The 14,345-nt window shown below is 41.1% G+C and overlaps 1 protein-coding gene across 3 annotated transcripts in view; it reads right to left on the reverse strand.

The window, feature by feature from the left end:
* triob (trio Rho guanine nucleotide exchange factor b) overlaps positions 1-14,345 on the reverse strand; it is a 123,620-nt gene that overhangs the window by 67,195 nt on the left and 42,080 nt on the right. For all 3 annotated transcript variants that reach the window (XM_050046123.1, XM_050046124.1, XM_050046125.1), the window contains 6 exons: positions 10,733-10,807; positions 8,143-8,257; positions 3,078-3,270; positions 1,773-1,877; positions 1,105-1,575; positions 30-152 (listed from right to left, as the gene is read on the reverse strand). In XM_050046123.1, coding sequence (XP_049902080.1) covers positions 30-152; positions 1,105-1,575; positions 1,773-1,877; positions 3,078-3,270; positions 8,143-8,257; positions 10,733-10,807 — 1,082 coding nt within the window. The remainder of the gene's footprint in view (positions 1-29; positions 153-1,104; positions 1,576-1,772; positions 1,878-3,077; positions 3,271-8,142; positions 8,258-10,732; positions 10,808-14,345) is intronic.

Consider the following 14,345-nt stretch of genomic DNA (forward strand, 5'->3'; position numbering starts at 1 on the left):
ACACGCTAGAGACAAAGCCAACGTCTTACCATGCAGTTCATGGCAAAGTGGTTGTGCTGGGTCTGCAGCTCTACAGCGTGCTGGTGGTTCCCTCCGATCTCCGTGTAACTGGTGAGAAAAAGCCCCTTGTTGTGCATTATCCAGTCGAACATCTACACACGGAAGAGGAGGAGAAAATGCAGTTAGTCTTACAGAATGCACGACAAATGAAAAGGGTCTTTCCAAGTTGTGTTCACTCACAGCAACAGCAGTGAGAAAAAGAGAGGGGTGTTATTTGGTGTTTGTAATTAGCCAAACCTTTTATCACTGCACTGACTTCTACAGGGGAGTCATCTTAAAGCTTCTCTGAAATAAGTACGAACAAAAGAACAAGCTCTGTGTGCATAGTGTGTGTCCTTTCTATGTCCCTCTCTCTTCATGTTTGGCTTATGGAAAAGGTGTGTTTAATTACAGCTCTGATACTTTCCATAGCAGGCCTCTGAATTTGCCCCCAGCTCTGTACAGTTTCATTTTGTTACATTTCCCAGCTCCAGACACGCAATATCACACTCTCTGAAACACTGACCACATACAGGCAGTCGAGCACACACTCACACACTTTCATTTCCTCTCTGTTTCCATGCATATAAACACACCGATCAGATAATATCTGACCAAGCCCTAAAATAGGGCTGGAGTAAACAAAAATAACCACACAGAGCCCAATCTTAAGGTACCAAAAAAATAAAATAAAAAATAGGCTATTGTTCATTAACCCTCTGTAAACACTGGGCAGTAGTTTTTGTAATACTATATACATACACAGCCTCACTAATCTGGGATACACTGGGATGAAAGTTGATCTGAGGACTTAAACGTCTGGATAAACGTAATGTTTTCAAATACCCGCCTAAGACTGGCATGCATGTATGCTCAGGCATCAGATTAGCTCCCGTGCAGCCTGAAATACTAGTATGTATCAAGAAATAAACTGAACATTGGCATATATCAACACAGAAGAAGCCAGTTGTAGAAACACGAGGAGACAGTGAGCAAACAATTAAGGTCTACATGATTTCAGTCATCATGTAAATAAGATGGAGATTAGAATGGAATAGCACTGACCTTCTCTGCGTCCTGTTCGAACAGACGCAACTGGAAACACTGGTCCAGCTTCAGTTTCCTCATGTGCCACAGCTGCTGCAGATTCTGGCGTGTCCCATGCAGCTTATCCAACAAACCCGTCACTTTAGCTACCAGGTTGTGTGCGTCAGCGTGCGCATGTAAGCCGTGATGATGGTCATTGGAATCTCCACTAGCTCCACCACTGCGGTTACCGTAGCTGCTTTCACTGCTGCTTCCACCTCCACCAGTCTGTAACTGTAGCCTTTGTAGCAGCCTCCGTCCCTGCGTGTCCAGCTCCTCCACAGATGCCTTGGTGGCTCTTTTCTTCAGTGCTGCATGTTCTTCCATGAGCCGCCGAGCCCCCTCCAGGTCCCGCGGGAGATCGCGCTGGGACAAGGTTTCCTGGAGCTCCTCCAGGCGTGCCAGTGCTCGCGCTGCGTCGCTGGCAAAGGTCTCGAACGACAGCCGCACCTGGGATGAAAGTTAAAACACTACTGAACTTTTGAACCACTAAAGTATTAATAAAAGACAAGACTTGCTGATGAAGTCCTGCTGAGAGGAACAGAGCTCTCAGTTAAGCACAAAACGTCTCAAGTCAAAAGGCTGTTATCTTTTTGTGCGATTTCTAAACAGCAAAAAAATAGGACAAAAAGAGAAAGTATCCAAACCTCAATCCAATCATCATGGTTGTACTCTAAGCTGCCCTCAAAGTCGGCTGTCAGCTGGGATGGGTCCACAATCTTAGATAAACCCTCTAAGGATACCATCACCGTCTGGTGTGGGTGGGTGTATGTAGGACAAATGAAATGGATGAAAGAGGGGTGAATGCAGGCAAAGAAAAGCAGTGAACAAGATTGGGAAAGGAGGATAAGAAGAAGACAGAGAGAGAAAGATCACCACAATTTCATCACCATCATCATCAGAGTTAACATCATCTCAATATTCCAAACTAATCACATGTTAACTTGTCAACATATTTCCCACTCTTAATATGAAAAGAATGTGCAGCCAGTGGCTCCACGTCTACTGTTTAGATAGGTGGGGTGTCTAAAAAAAACATTCCACACATTTTAAGCAGCTCTTATGTTATCGTTAATAAGGTGGAAATACAAAGACATAAACTCTTAGGAAGTAAAAACAGACACTGCTGAGGTTCACTGGAGCAAGGGAAACATAATGTAGACGCAAAATATACAGTCAGATTTGAGGATGGAGTCTGCCTGAGTGCTCTCCTGTATAGATGCTATAATAACTGGAGTTTTTTTTCAAACAGCCAGCAAACTAAGACACACAAACAAACAGGAGTAGTTGTATTTGGAGGTGTGAACCTACACACGTCATCTTGCACTGCTGGATAATGAGCAGTAATTTTAAAAGCTCAACAGTGCTGGATGACAAAGAGGAGTACACATCTTGATCACTTCCTGGATTCAGAACTTTGCAGCCAGACACCCAAAACAATGACCTGCTTATCATTGTGCATACTCACATGCAGTACATGTTTGACATCATTAAAAAAATGCAAAAATAAAAATAAGTGGCTTGTCCAAACCCAACTCACTACTGTTAGGATAAAATGCTTCGGCCTGTCCTATATATCATGTTTCCATAGTAACTGGGTCAGGACTAAATATACCACCACCACATGCCCACACGGGATAGAACAGTGCCCCTGTCACTGAGCAGCAGTCCAATTAGAGCTGATAAATTAAGACCGATGGGTATGCTAAAATATCTGGAACTCTAATATTTTGCAACAAATTAACTGTAAGAATATAAAGCAATATGTTGATGTAATAGGCACAACCAATATCTCCATCTCTCCAAGAAAACATTAAAAATAATCACAAACCTGTGCTGTTAAAAGAGACTATAATACTAATGGTTCATGCACAAAATCCACAACCAAAACCAGGCTAGAAATGTTTAAGTATTTAGTTTTGTGTATCAGAAATATGTTAAGTGTCACTGACCTCAAATTCAAACTTGGAGCTCCCGAAGTTGGTCCTCTGCTTCTGCCAGAAGTTGTCTGGCTTGATGATGAGAGCAACGTGGATACAAGATGGGAAAGACTCCTGAAGGATCTTCAGCAGAGGCTTGATGCTGTCCCACTTAGAACCACGCATGTCCACAATGACTGTGAAGCCATGTCGGGCCACCTCCTCACTGCAAAAAAGGTAAATAAAGAGGTCAGACCCTGGGATGAAGAGCAAATTAACACATGAGAGTATGTATTACTTTTAAATAATTTTTTTGAGCAAACATGAAACCATTTGGGCAGCTTAGAAGAGAGTGTAAACACACAACAAAAAGACAAAAGCAGTTAGATGTGATTGATTGGAGGCTAAACAAACCTGAATGAGCTGCGAGAAACAATGTCAAACTACTGAGTCACATCATTGTCACTGCCAGTGTAACAGAAATAGAGACACTACAAAGCCATAGAAAAAAAAAGATTCATTGTAAAAAATCAAACTGCAAAGATGCCAAACATTTTTAAAGTGAAAAGATCCCATGCAAATCTCCAGAGCATCTGGGGAGGGAAAAAAATAGTTAAAACATTCAAGCGTTGAAATTTCCACTGCTGCTTACCAGGAGTCCTGCTGCTGTATAAGTCCATAAAAGGTTGTTTCTCAGTGTTAAAGGCTTTAATCTGAATGTGTCTAGCTAGGAGACAGAAACAGACGCAGGCCCTCCTGCTCTAACTCACTCTGACCTCACTCTCTGAAAACAGATCGGCGGCCAAATGGGTAGAGAAAAACAGAATGTAGAGGAGAGAGAGAGAGAGAGAGAGAGAGAGAGAGAGAGAGAGAGAGAGAGAGGAAGATGTAACAGTAAAAGGGGAACGACAGGAGAAATATTTAGACAGGAGAAAAGGAAATCAAGCTGACCTCCTTCTGAGTTAATGGCACTTTGTTCTTTCTCAGCATCAAACTGGATTGCTGGCCACATCTAACAGATCTTTTCTCCTCTCTTGTAACTCTCTTTTAACACATTTCTTAAAGGGTGCTTTTGTTGGCCAACTGAAACAGTATGTCCTAATTCAGAACAAGCTTCTTGTCTATGCCACATAATATTTAAAGGTCCAATGTGTAGGATTTAGGGGGATATATTGGCACTGGAAATGAAGTGTAATATAATAAGTATGTTTTCTTTGGTGTATAATCGCCTGAAAATAAGAATAACTTTGTTGTCGTTTCCTCATAATGAGCTGTTTATATCTAAATAGGGTGCAGGTCCTCATTCACAGGGGTAGGGTCCGTGACGAACAGCATTGGAGATACAATTACTTGTCATATAAACTGCTTCATTCAGTGTTTTTAGCAGTCTAAATTACCAAGTCTGTTTGTTTTGGAGAGGACGAGACCTCTGCAGATAATTCGGCTCCAGCAAAAAATCTCTTGAGTGTCTGGATCAGAAAAAAGGTGGGCATACATTTGCAGGTACTAAGCTAGCGGCCCATCTGTGACAAGTCGTACAGCGGTGTAGAAACTAGGGGTGTAATGATCCATCAATCTGAATAGATATATCGATTCAATTATCAATGATCCAGTGTCATTAATGCAAAGTGAAAACATCGATCCATACTGTCGTCTTTAGGATATGCTTTATTTTGATAGTCTGTGTCACTGTCAAACAGCGGCCGGCAGATAATGGCGAGCAGTTAAGAGAAAGACGATGAGGATAGCGTTATTAACTCAGGAATAAATCAGCAGCATGGGGATGTTTTTGATTTTAGAGTAAATACAGGTCAACAGACAGAGCACATGGCAGATATAAATAATGACTTTAAGAGATAAAGCATAACGTACCAGCCTAGACGGCCATCTCATTCTGCTAGCTGCTCATAACAGCAACATTAGTTGCTCTGTTTCAACAATGTTAGGCGGAAAAGTGCATGCAAGCTGAAATTCAACCGTGCTGTTCTGTTGCAGTGACTTAAACCACCAGTGAGTAAGAACAATGATAACGTTACATGTAATTTATTAAACTATGAGTAGATGAAAAAAAGGCCGCTAGCCACTAGGCTAATGCAACTTAACCATGCTTGAGCTAATAATCTGTGACTAGCCAGTGACTAGCCAGCAACAATTGGTTTGTCTCTGAAACTTGACAGTAATTACTGAGCTGAATTTGATATTTTTGCTAAAGGGTGTTATTGTTAGTCTATGTTTTATGGCTGTTGGGAGAAGTTTGCCTTCAGGGCTTTAAGCCAGATAGACCTAAAGTTTTAGGAAAAAGATGATGGTTTGGGTTAAAATGAAAACATTTCTGTCAGAAAGCACGTGGTTCCACTTAAAATAATGTACATTATTTATTTGCTGTTTTTATCTTTTATGCCCAAAAGCAAAAGGAAAGAGGTGGCAGCTTCTCCTGTAAGCAACTGTGTTAAGTGGGAACATGATATCGTCTCATATCAATCGCAGGCCCCTAAATCACATCGAATCAAAATCATGTCGTGGTGTAATTGTTATATTGGAAAAAATTGTATTGTTGTCCAAAGAATCAATTGTGATGAAACTGGTGATTTACACCCCTAGTAGAAACACTGATTTTTAAGATGAAACTGCTTTACTGAGGTTTTTAACCAGTTTAAATAACCTGGTCCGTTTGTTTGAGAGAGGAAGGGACCTCTGTAGATAATTTGGCTCCCAATAACAACAACACAGAACGAAGGAAAAAGAGGAACAAAGAATTCTAACCAGGAGAAGTTTTAGCTGGCTGCAATCTGCAAAACTAAACTCCCCCCTAAATCTTACACACTGCTCCTTTAAGAGAAAATGTAATGTAACATAAAAGTTGAAGACAGAAAAACAATAATAAAGAGATTTGTCGGTGAAGATTCTCAGTCATCCAGGTCATGGTAATCTTAGGTGCTATATCGTAGGCAACTGGACTAGCTGCCTACGATATAGCACTTTCGAATAAAGAGATGTGTTACAGAGGTCACATCTGATTAAAAGTTTGCTCTTGAACTTTGATACAGAATTGCAAACTATCTATGCTACACAAATATCCGCATCATAGTGACTACTGATGACTGAAATATATGCAGATTTTAATTATTTATTATTTTGCCTCACACATCCCAGAACGCCCTGAAGGACCCCTGAAAAAGCCTGGACCCATTTTTTTGCAGTAACTGATCGGGACCACCTCTCGCCTCAAGACAAATCTCCAAACTCAACTGTGAAAAAGACTTAAAGCACTCGACCTGTAAAGCACTAGAAAGCGCAGCGCAGGGGGGATCAGAAGTAGCAGAACAGAGGAGTACAAGCTTCCCTCCAAGCTAATCACAACTGACTCCAAACAGAACAGCCTGGAGCTAAGTGTTAAATGTGAAGGAAAGGTGCTTCTAGACTTGAACATCAGTATGCACACAACTACAAGGCGCAACGGGGTACAACCCTGCAAGAACATCCTGTGGCTATATGCTTCCTACAAACAGGGAGACAGGAAAAAAAAGCCAACATATTTTTAAAGAGAAAAAAGCAGCTGCAATATACATGACATTTTGTGTAATTAGACCTGACCCACTCTAACGAGACATAATCAATAGCAGAGTGAGAGAAAGCAGAGTTACTAAAAGGGAATGAGTGGTAACCTACATAAAGGAGCTTTTAAAGCTTTTTTCGAGAGTTAGGAGGAAATGAGAGGGGTAACAGAGGAGAGGGAGTTGAATCTTCACAGAGAATCCAAAATAAAACCATCCCAGTTCTTTGTAGCCTCAGGTTATGCTTCAGCATTTTAAATCAAAGCAAGGTGGGAAAGTCTGATACAAAGAAAGCGATGAGATGTGTGTGTGAGTGTGACTGCATACAGTGAGAGGCCAAGAGGAGGAGTCTGTTTCAAATTAGCCCAAGATCAAGAATACGGTCTTTAAGTCACAAGGCATGTGCATATGTGTGTGTGTGTGTGTGTGTGTGTGTGTGTGTGTGTGCATACATGAAAAAGTATGAATAATGAGCTGAAACCCTGTGAATGTGTGAGCTAGGGCTGCCCCCAAATAGTCGTCCAAACGTTAGTCGACCAGACAGGTCCTTAGTTGGCAAGATTTCGTTGGTCGCAGAAAAGCAACAAAAAGAATAACATGAAACTCTATTAGGAGCTGCACCTTGTCAAAATAAATCAAAACCTTAATTTGAAAGGACAAACACAGGAAGTGGCCACGCTCAGCAGTCAGACAGGAGTCATGTTACAAACCAATCACAGTTGGCAGATATCTTTCCCTTCTTCTGTAAATATTCAGTCTGATAAATATGGAAAAGTTGATCATGTTAGTGCAGGGCTACCCAGAGCTTTACATCTGTCCCAAGGACGGTAGGCCTACACACTTATAAACAGCGCTTGGAAGAAGATCAGCTCTGCTCTCAGGATTTCAGGTAAATAGGCTTTACTATGCTAAGGTTGTTTGGCAACCTCAGACGCAACTTGCCGCCATGCTCTTGAAAGCTGGCACAAAAAGTAGCACCCAGCATCCCAGGTGGTTAAAGACGCGGCATGTGTACGGTCCCTAATAAACTGGGCTGGTACCTGTGGTTATTCCACCGGCTAGTTAATAACATGTCGGGCAGGAAATCCAAAGTGTGGGATCATTTTGAGAAGGTGAAGGACGAACCCAAGGTGATATGTAAACTCGTCAACTACAAACATGACCTATCACCTGGAACATGGAAGTAGCTACATGCCCATTAGCCACTTAGCACAATCATTACTGCTTTGCTGACAGCGTCATTAACAGGCAGCTCGCTCTGCGTGTGACATGCACTTGTATAGGCCTATATTATTGAAGGTTCATTAGTACAGTTTTGTATTTCTCTGTAATGTAGCACAGTGTTAACAATGTTACTGATACTATTCTTTCTCACACCTTGAACTCAAACCATTGTGTTGCCCCGCCCAAAATATATAATCTAACAATCAAATTAATATCGTAAACATGCAGGTGACTAGTCGACCAATGGTCCTAAATGACGACTACTCATTGACTAGGAAAATTCGTAGTCAGGGGCAGACCTATGTAAGTGCATTTCCTACCTGGGAATAGTAGCCAGGTAAGCTATAAGCCTGCGCAGGTCTTCGGGTCGTATTCTGTCATGGTTACTCCGTGCTGGAAATGTGAGAACAGGACCTCCGCGTCTGTCTCTGCCACCTATGGGTAGAAATCAAACAACAAAAAAGTCATTACATAACAGCTACTAAATACTGTGGCATGGCTGTAGCAAAGCTAACTCAAGCAAAGGCTGAGAGAAAAGTAGTGTCAATAAAAAACATTCTCCATATCTTATGTTAAATTCTTTTTTACTGTATCACCAATGTGACTGACTTGCAACTTGGCTAGGGTTTTCCTTGCTTTTCACACATTAGTCACGTCATAGGCTTGAGCATCAGGAATCCCATAAACTCAGGAATTATGTGAACTCCACACATAGCTTCAATCATATTGAGCAGAATAAATGAACAGACTAAAATTTTACAATACATTTATTTTACCTTAGTAGTAGTAATTAGTCTGATGCTGTCGAATTCACGTAGGACTACATAACCTATAGGGTACCACCCCAAACAGAGGCAAAGTGAATGCAGCAGTTCTCTAAGATGGCAGCAGCTTATTTGTATAGGTACCATCTGTGAATAAGTCATGATTTGAACTGAGTCAAACTCAAAAGTCAGGGGTCAAGTTAGTCTCATGATGACAAGGCCAGTAATGGCCCTTCAGTCAGTCTGCAGTAACAAACAACACTGACAAATGAAAAAAGTGAAAGTGAAAATGAAAAGTGAACAGAAAAAACACTCTCTCATACTCGCTAACAATTATGGCAATGCCTTTGCAGTTAACACCAATCGGGTAAAGGTCAGGTCAACACCATGATGAGTCAGAGGCAATTCAGAGAAATAAGTAGGTGTACTTAATTAACCTAACAAGTAGAAATTGCAGAAAATGAAGCTAGAATTTTCATACCTACTAAGCTGCTGTGTTGTGACATTCAAGACACATACAGTTCATATCTCCACACGAAACCATTCTGTCCTTAAAGCATAAGAGCCACAATATCTTGTAACTGTGATGATCTTGTTATTATTCTAAACAACAGAGCTTTCTGAAGTACTTAGACTGGCAACTAAAGATGTTATTTATGCAGAAACAAAAGGTGTCGTTCTGATTGGCTGACACTTAATTGAGCATATTGACTGAATTCTCTGCTTTTATCTAACTGATCTCAATGACTTAAGCTCACTTCACACAATTGTCTCTTCTGATAAATTTGTCTTGCATCCGCTTGCAAACACAAAAAACATGTATTTTCCTAATAAAAAAAACAAAACAAAAACAAAAACACTTGACTTATATAAAAGTAATCACTCTAAATCATCACTTATAACCTGCTAGCAGTGTGTGGCGGTGTATTTATCAGCTAAGACCCTGCCCTCTGCCTTTATTTTTACCAGTAGCAACAGCTGGTATTGTTTTCACCTTGTGAGTTTGTGTGGTGTGTGTCATCATTGACCTGACTACAGTATTGGTGGCTGGGCCCCCTTTGAAAGTTGCTCAGTGGTGCATGAAGCCAAAAAAGCTCTTTTTCGTGGCATGACATTACCTGGGTGATCGGCCCTGCTTCTGCATTATTGGGCCCATAGAGCAGGCACACTAGAGACTTTTGGCTATCGGGCATGGCCGAGCGCGGCCAAGTGCCTGCGGAGCAGCTGACTTCCTGTTTTGTCCTCTGCTAAATTGAATGGAGATAAAGTAATTTAATCTTGCAGCTCTTTTAGACTTTCAAATGTTATCGGATTGAATGGATTAATTCTTGATAGCAGAATAAGTCATTTTGCAGGGGATGTGAAGCTCCAAAAAATGTATCCACTGATTTATAGACTTGGATCACATGAATTCACAGATCTTTAGTTGAGATCAAAATAAAGGCCGACTTCAAAGATGGGCATAGTCTGAGGAAGGGGGGCAGGAAGTAGGGGAAACGGAAGTACAGAAGACACAATGATGGAGTTCAAAAATTGGTGTGGTCTAAGCAAGTGCGCCAGAAGTAGTGAAGGGGCCATTATCCCCTCCACTTTATGCCTCTGTCCGACATTTGCTTTAAATCGTGGAATGCTGCATCGCTGGAATGATCCCATTGCGAGATGGTCTCTAGTCTTATTTTCTTCTTGTTTTGCTCTGCTTAGGATGTTCCTGGGCACAGCACACAGATAAGGTTGGAGTTATAAAAAAAGGTAGTGACCACCAGGTAGTAGCAGCACGGATCCAAGAGGAAGCTACGAAAATATGGGAGCCAGCACCAAAAAAAACGCACACACTAAAAGCTAAACAGAAAGCCCATTTGCCCTATTTCTGGTGATAGTGTTGACAAACAGTAGCCCACAAATCTTGCATACCTTTAACTTGGATCAAGGCCAATATCAGCTTGTTAAAAAAAACAACCTAATTCTTATTGCTCTTTATAAACACCATTTCTGAAAAAGATTTCTACACTTGGAAAATGAAAAATTTAATTTAAAAATACTGAAGTCTCTACCTAAGTGGCAACCAGCCAAACTCTAGTTTGATTATGACTTCTCTTCATTGAAAAAGTCTTAATGGCAGTTTCTATGAATATTATATATTTCTAACCTGAGAGAAAGGCGACCTTCTCCTTGAGGATGGGAAGCACGTCAATGGCTTTCATATCCTCATTGCGATGAAACCCTGAAACACAGAGAAAAACAGAGAGATTAGCAAAGCAGGAGACTCGCAGCCAAAGTCCAGTCACAAAGACAAACAGCCAGTTCGTCAGAAGACTGACAACTGTTACACCAATCTTTATCTTTGTTTTTATTTTCACACTAATGTGGTGGCACGTGGTATATCTAGTAGGAGTTGGCCAGTGTTTGCTGACAATGCTTGAGGTTTAACTGGATAGGAACACTGCTTGTTTTAATTCAGATTACCTTAATCAAGCCTCTCAAACAAATCATTGTCTATGACCAGTGAGGAAAAACTGTCTTTGACCCCTGTTGTACAGTAAGCATAGACATACACCTTGGACAACATCATTCTTTTCAGCTGCATTTCATAAAAATGCCACTTAAATTATGTGGTGCATTCAATTAGTGTGTTGACACCGATGGACCAAAATGAGGAACAAATATGAGTGACTTTATGGGTCTGGTTACTACTTAAAAGTTATAGCAATAGTCTAGCAATAGTATTGTTATTTATTCAGAAACAGACAGTCTGCACATCAAGTAATCACTTAAAAACAAAAGTTCTCTTTTAGTGATCTTTTAGTGAAAACTGCATTATTTTTGTAGACTTATGCTAGGTTCACACTACACGACATATATGCCCATTCCGACAGTCACTATGTCAGATTAGGTGATTGTGGGGTCATAAAATCATGCTGTGACTTGGCCGACAGACATGACAGACTACACGTTGATCCACGACCAATCATCACTGGTCGTTGTGAGGTGTCCCAGACATTGCGTCGGTTGTCATCTACTATGGCACACTACACCAGATAAAATGCTGGATTACTGCGTACGACACTGATTGTCGTTCACGATCCGAGCCGACGCTGTACGATACTGCATTGGGCTATAAACAGGCTGATATTGTGGCATTACTCATCCATTTTGATCATGAATATTAGTTTTTGTTGCAGCTCTAAATCTAGCCTAGCCTGGTATACTTTGGGTTTCCCACTATGGTTTTACCCAGCCTGCTATTGTATGTTTGCTCTTTTCATCTAAACAGATGGCACACTAGTTGATACCAAGAAGAAGGATGGAGCAATTCAACCTAGACAAACTTACAAATATACAGAAAAGGAAACATATAAACATACACATAAAAATAGACTTTTATCTCTTTGCTGTGTCGTAGCAGTCAGTCATGGAGATTGATTTAAATGGGTCGCTGACCAGAAAAATGTACAATTAAATTCTCTAAATTCATCTAATGATAACTTTTAAAGGGTTTTTATCTTAATAAATATAGTGTTTTCTCATTAATTAGCATTACAAATTCCCTATCACTGCAACAACTTTATGATAGTCAAAAAAACCCACACAAAACAAAAATAGTATTCAAGAGATTTTATTATAACAATGCAGCAAATGGAAATGCAGAAACCAAAGCACTGGAGGGCACAATAATCTATAGCCAAAAGCTATACTGCTGCAGTTTGTGAAAACATGCACACCAGCCATATTGACAGCTTTGACCGCTGAATACATGAGTGCATGCGAGTGAGGAGGTGTGTGTGGGGGCAGTGCCTCCCTGCAGATGTAGTTAGCTAGTGATGTCATCAGATATCTCTCATTCTAGCAGTGAGTCATCTCTCTCACATATATACACACACACATACACACACAAAATATAAGCTACTCCTTCACATAAGCAGCACACAAGCAACATAAATTAGTGTATTTGAAGTTGCGTGCAAACAGCAAATCAGAATTATAAAGAATGCCATCCGGGAAGGAAAAAAGCATTAAAACATGAGAAATATTTTCAAGCTCTGTTTTGGTAAACAGAGCTTAGAGGTCAAAAAGGAAAACAAATACTGTAGAGGAAGGAGCTAACAACTTTAGATAAACACTGTGCTGCTTTGACAGTTATAATATAAACATTTAATCACACTGACTACGAATGGAAATGAGCTAATTAGATATTGGCTAGACCGAGTGCTTAATCATGCACTTACACACACACACGCACGCACACACACGTACACGTACACAAACCGAATGCCTTCAAATAAAAGTCAGTCATGATTCTAAATTCCTTTTAAACTACAGCCATAATCTCAAGCAGGAGCCAGTGATTACTCAAAGTTGTGTATTTGCTCTCAAAATTGGAATATTTTTCAGCCCACAGCCTGATACAAGCAGAGAGCAAAACTGTAAAGTGAAGACATTTTTCAACACGAGTATCATTAAACCTATGGCTGCCTCCTCCAGGTTGCAAATGAGTTACAACCTGAGGATATGAAGGAGAAAAAAAGAGAGGTGACAAGATGCAGAGTAAAGACAAGGAGGGGAGCCAGAAAGCTACGTAAATAGTTGGATGGATAGATAAAAAGATTAATGGATCAGAGGCTGGAGGCTGAAATGGAGAGGGATGAGGAGAAAGTGTGTGGTATGAAATGACAGGAACAGAGGAGCACAGGCTGATAATGATTCAAGCGAGAAGAATAAGGGGACAGACAAAACTGCAGCGTACAGCGAGATGGATAATGATACAGACAGAGGAGGCTGCAGAAAGACAGAGGGACAGCTAAATAACTCCTACAGGTTTTAATGGCTCCTGTAATATCGATTTCATCCACGGTCTAAAGGGAGTTAGGAGGAGCGGTCAGGCCTGGATGACAGCACATTAGCTCACTGTGGGAAGTGGCCGGACTGGACACAACCTGACTCACGGATAATGTCACAACCAGCTGAGACAAGATGGGACTGAGGTAGCAATAATGGTTTCATTTTCGTTCCACGGCTGGCGAGAGGAGAGAGGAGAAAGAGAGCAGCTAAACAGCTGAGTGAGTCCCTTGCAGTCCACACTCATAGTTTTTATGACCTCCCTCTCTGTAGCTGACTGTCTCTTTACAACCTGCTGCACCTGTTTCTCATCCAGCCCCCCTCGATCTGTCTCTCACACGCAGAGAACAAGGTAAGAAGATTGAGCACGGCAATAGCTGGAGAGATGGTGAAAACAGAGACGTAGACTTCAAAGATTGTTTCAGTGTGTGTGCACTGAACTTCAGCACGACAGGACCCAAGCAGAAAGAAACAATACTCTTCTTGCACTTTGTGTGTTAGCACATGTGTGTGTGTTTCCTGTGAAGTGTGCCCAAACACATTCCTCACTGTGGTGGTTTATGTAAGATACTGGTGCTGGCACACAGCCAATGCTGACCTCTGGTATAATGCTGCAGCCCTGCTTAAGCTGCAGTTTGTACCACGTTAGACCATGTCTGGCAGAAAGCTGGACATACGTTAGCTTTGGGTTTTATGGAGAAGGCGGCAGAAAGCTAGAAACATATGTGGCTGTCACACAATTTGCACATCTTAATGCTGGATTTAGAAGATCAGGGTGGAGAATCCCATATAAAGTGCTGTACTGTACGGCCATTAAAAACATGGAGAGCAGCAAAACATAAACAGCTGCTGGTGAAGAGTAAGTTGCTTCCACAGTATGATGGCCCATTACTCGTGATGTCAACACAGCGCAAAAGGTGCAATGC

The sequence above is a fragment of the Epinephelus moara genome, chromosome 6 (genome assembly GCF_006386435.1).
Source record: "Epinephelus moara isolate mb chromosome 6, YSFRI_EMoa_1.0, whole genome shotgun sequence".
Classification (NCBI taxonomy): Eukaryota; Metazoa; Chordata; class Actinopteri; order Perciformes; family Serranidae; genus Epinephelus; species Epinephelus moara.